The sequence below is a fragment of the Trachymyrmex cornetzi genome, unplaced genomic scaffold (genome assembly GCF_001594075.2).
Source record: "Trachymyrmex cornetzi isolate Tcor2-1 unplaced genomic scaffold, Tcor1.1 scaffold532, whole genome shotgun sequence".
NCBI lineage: Eukaryota > Metazoa > Arthropoda > Insecta > Hymenoptera > Formicidae > Trachymyrmex > Trachymyrmex cornetzi.
This window is the reverse complement of record NW_017299842.1, coordinates 17,681-21,675: the sequence shown is the minus strand read 5'-3', so window position 1 is coordinate 21,675 and position 3,995 is coordinate 17,681. Positions and strand designations below refer to the sequence as shown.

General features: G+C 38.1%; 1 protein-coding gene across 1 annotated transcript; it reads right to left on the bottom strand.

Moving 5' to 3' along the window:
• Positions 1 to 595: 595 nt before the first annotated feature.
• LOC108765777 (uncharacterized) lies at positions 596 to 1,753 on the bottom strand. Its single transcript, XM_018514624.1, has one exon. The coding sequence runs from the start codon at positions 1,751 to 1,753 to the stop codon at positions 596 to 598; it is 1,158 nt and encodes a 385-aa protein (XP_018370126.1).
• Between the last annotated feature and the right edge of the window lie 2,242 nt (positions 1,754 to 3,995).

The window sequence follows — 3,995 nt, the reverse complement described above, 5'->3', positions numbered from 1 at the left end:
ATCTTTTCCCATCACCGCTCCTAGTTGCCCATCATCTTCCTACTTAGATTTCACTCCCGTTTCCTATTCTCCCGTTCCCGAAGAAGACGACACAGATTACGACGAAATATTGAAATCATTGGAATATTTCGTCGAAATCAACAGGCGCTCTTCTCCCTCCCCATAACCATACACACACACACACACACACACGACCATATAATAAAATATAGATATACTCACATGTCAATTAGCTATGCGATTAGATGAAAGGATAATACCAATTCATAATGTACCAAATATTGTAATGTATAAATTGTTAGATTATATTAAATATTAGTTGTAAATCAAATTGAGTCACCCTTCATTCTCTAACCCTTCCGACTCATTCCATCACCTTGAAGACCGTACGGGTCCTATCCCTGGTTATAAGGATTAAGTTCCTTGATCAAAAATAAGGACCAACGGTGGCACTGTCTTGGGCGGCGTAACAGCGCTTCGTATTTGCGTTTACCCGCACCAAAGACTCGCACAAGTGCTTCCGAGTTGTGGCACGCGTCCACGGAGCGATAAGCCACAAAAAGCGGTACAAGTTGCACCCTTCCTTGGCCCCCTCCTAATTCCTTCTTTCCACTAAGATAAAAATACCTTTGGGTCCTGGACGTAACAATGTGGTGAGCACCAAATGGATCGCTCTATATACAGTACAGGTGAATAAGCAAATCCATACCTTTTGATTCTTCTTCAAAAATAAAGGTCCTATATAATCAATGCCTGTGATCTCAAATATATTGGCTTCTTTTACACGTTCCTGTGGTAGACTGCCAGGGATAGCGTCGGCTTTCTTGGCTTGATGACGCCTACACGTCCAACAATTATTTATCACTGAACGTACTGCTCTTCTACATGTGAGTATCCAAAAGGTTTCTCTTAAATTGCTCATCACAATTTGCGTTCCTGCATGCATAAGCTGCTGATGTCTGTACTCAATTAGTTTTTTTACTAGAGGATGTTTTGGATCCAATAGAATCGGATGTCGAAAATTATACTCATCGTTGCGATTAATTATTAAAGATCTCAGACGTAACAATCCATTTTCGTCTGTATATGTGCCGAGTGTATTGAACCGTGGTTCACTCTTCTCGTTGAATGATTCCTTTTGAGTCAACTTGAAAACTGTTAAGTCTGCCTCGATGAATTCTCTAGCAGATAACTCTCCTGAAAGTCTAGCGGATTGTTGAACTCGACAGTTAGTTAGGAATCGTAGAATCCAAGCTGTAGTTCTTATTATTTTTAGATACTTGGATTGATTTTGCATGTACCATCCCGTCTCTTCCTGTAAAATGGATATACATGTATTAACTTCTTTTTTGTTTTTGTATGATCTCTTCGCCTCAACGTCGATTTCTTCTTCATTTTCGCTATAGACAGATGAAGGCCATTGATTTGCAGATAGTTTAAGCCACGTCGGGCCTTCCCACCAATGTGATTCCACCAACTGTTTAGCTTTGCATCCTCTTGAGGGCAAGTCAGCTGGGTTCATAGATTCGGGTACGTGGTGCCATTGTTCTGGATTTGATAAGGAACGTATTTCCTTGACTTTATTTTCAACAAATGTATTCCATTGTTTGTTCCTTTGTATCCACGCTAAAACGATTGCTGAATCTGACCAAAAGAAAACTTCTGTTTCCTCGAAATCTTCTGCATCTTTTATTGAGTGCCAAAGTCGTGCTCCTATGGTGGCAGCAAGCAGTTCCAGATGAGGGATCGTCATCTTTACGATAGGCGCTACCCGAGACCTTGCCTGAATAAGTTGTACGTATATGTTCTTTGAAGTTTCCGTTCTCGCGAAGACAACGGTTGCATACGCTTCCTGACTGGCGTCTATAAATATGTGGAAAGATATCTTGCCTTCTCTTGGACTAAATGCCCATCGTGGAATACATAGTTTTTCTAACCAATGTAGTTGCTGTTGCCAGTTAATGAAATTAGTCTTTACTTCTTCTGATACTTCGTCGTCCCAGCCGAGTTTACACGATCACAATTTCTGTAATAAAAGCTTAGGTTCTAAAGATATAGATACAGATACTCCTATGAGATCAAATATTTTCTGAGCAGCGGTTAGTATGTGCCTCTTGGTGACTTGAGGGCTCGTTTGTAACTCCTTTAGTGTAGGTGATAATTTCAGTATATTTTGTTCGTTGTCCCACAATAAACCGAGTACTGAAGTTAACTTGGGTTCTTCTAATTGTCCGGTGTGCTCCCAGCCTCGTAGGTCAAACTTGCCTATAGCTATAATACGTCTAGCAACAGTCTCGAAAGCTATGGCCTCATTTCTCGAATCTACACTAGCCACGCAATTATACACATAAAATGATTTTTTCAGGCGTTGGATGAAATTTTTTTCCTCTTCAATTTCTGTCTGTTGCAACATTTTCTCTAGGTGATATTCGATGGTTCCTCCAAAAAGGAAGGGGCTGCAAGAGAGTCCGAATACTACTCATCGATGTCTATATACGTCTATCTCTTCTGGACGAGCTTTGTTCCACCATAAAAAACGAAGTACATCTGTTTCGACAACTCCTATCTGGTAGTCCGTTGGCTCGAGTGACGTTAGTTTTAATGAGGAGAAGCACACTGTGACTCTAATTTAAAACATATGTATGCAAAATCATATGAGCGATTCAAAGATACAAACCGGAACAGGCACTGTTAATACCGGGCGCTCAAGAACTTTTAAGTTAAAGAAAAATAATAGCCCCGATTAAGAAGTCTCACGAAAAATTATTAAGAACAATATGAATCATTAAGAGTAATATAAATAATTAAGAGCAATATAAATCATTGAGCGCAATATAAATCATACGAAATAGAATATAGTTTAGAATATTATAATCATACATAACATAATAATTCAGAATATTAAATCACACACAATATAGTAGTTCAGTATAATGAAAGCATACATAACATCTTAATTCAGAATAGTAAATAACACACAATATAGTAGATCAGAATAATGAAAGCATATATAATATGATAATTCAGAATAGTAAGTCACACATAATATAGTAGTTCAGAATAACGAAAGCATACATAATATGATCATTCATAATAATAAGGTCGCACATAGTAATAATTCAGAATAATAAAATGGCATGTAATATAATAATTCAAAGCTACGAAATATCTTTACAGTGATGATGGAAAGTTAAAGTTTAATATGTGGATTAATTCAAAGAGCATTGAAAATCTGAATCAAAGCAAGTATTTTAAATCGGTTAAGTAATGAAGTGATACGTAAAATATTATAAGATATTTAATTATTAATATGTAAGGTAATGCCTAACAAGGAAAAGAGTATAAAAACAATAAGTAATACTAGGTATATTAATTTATGCGAATCCGTATTTAGGCTGTAAAAAATATGCCGTGCTCAGTAATCAGAGTTGTACAAGGTACGTTAAATTGGATTCTTTGCAAACAACGTTGGACGTTGAAGTGACGCCAACACAGTTATCAGTAGATAATAGCGGATATAATATCATGAACAAAGAACCTTACTCACTTACGATGGAAAGCAACGTGATCTTAATCAAGCGTGGTTATTCCCTTCAGAATAACTCCTCGTGCCAAGCAACTTATACTTCCCTTCCAGATACAGGGTTCTGTCTGGCTATGCCGGCAAGAAAGTATGGGACAGTGTGCCACAATGGCGTTCACAAGTCGATCCGGATTTCCCTGAGATATCGCACAAAAGTGTCTTATACCTGGATGGTAATAACTGCCAGCAATAAAATCCCGGGAGAAACCATATTCATCGGGTTTAAATTTAGGCAGCACACTAAAGGTGCTATGGATCGTATCGGATGGCCAATGGTTGCCACTCTCTCTCTCATTCGAGAGCCACCTCTCAAATTTTAAATTCTGCAACAAATTATTTTTAGGCGAACCTCTTCGGTTCACGCAACTACCCATGAAAGGGCCTTAAGGCGATGCTAAAGCCTCCTGTTTTA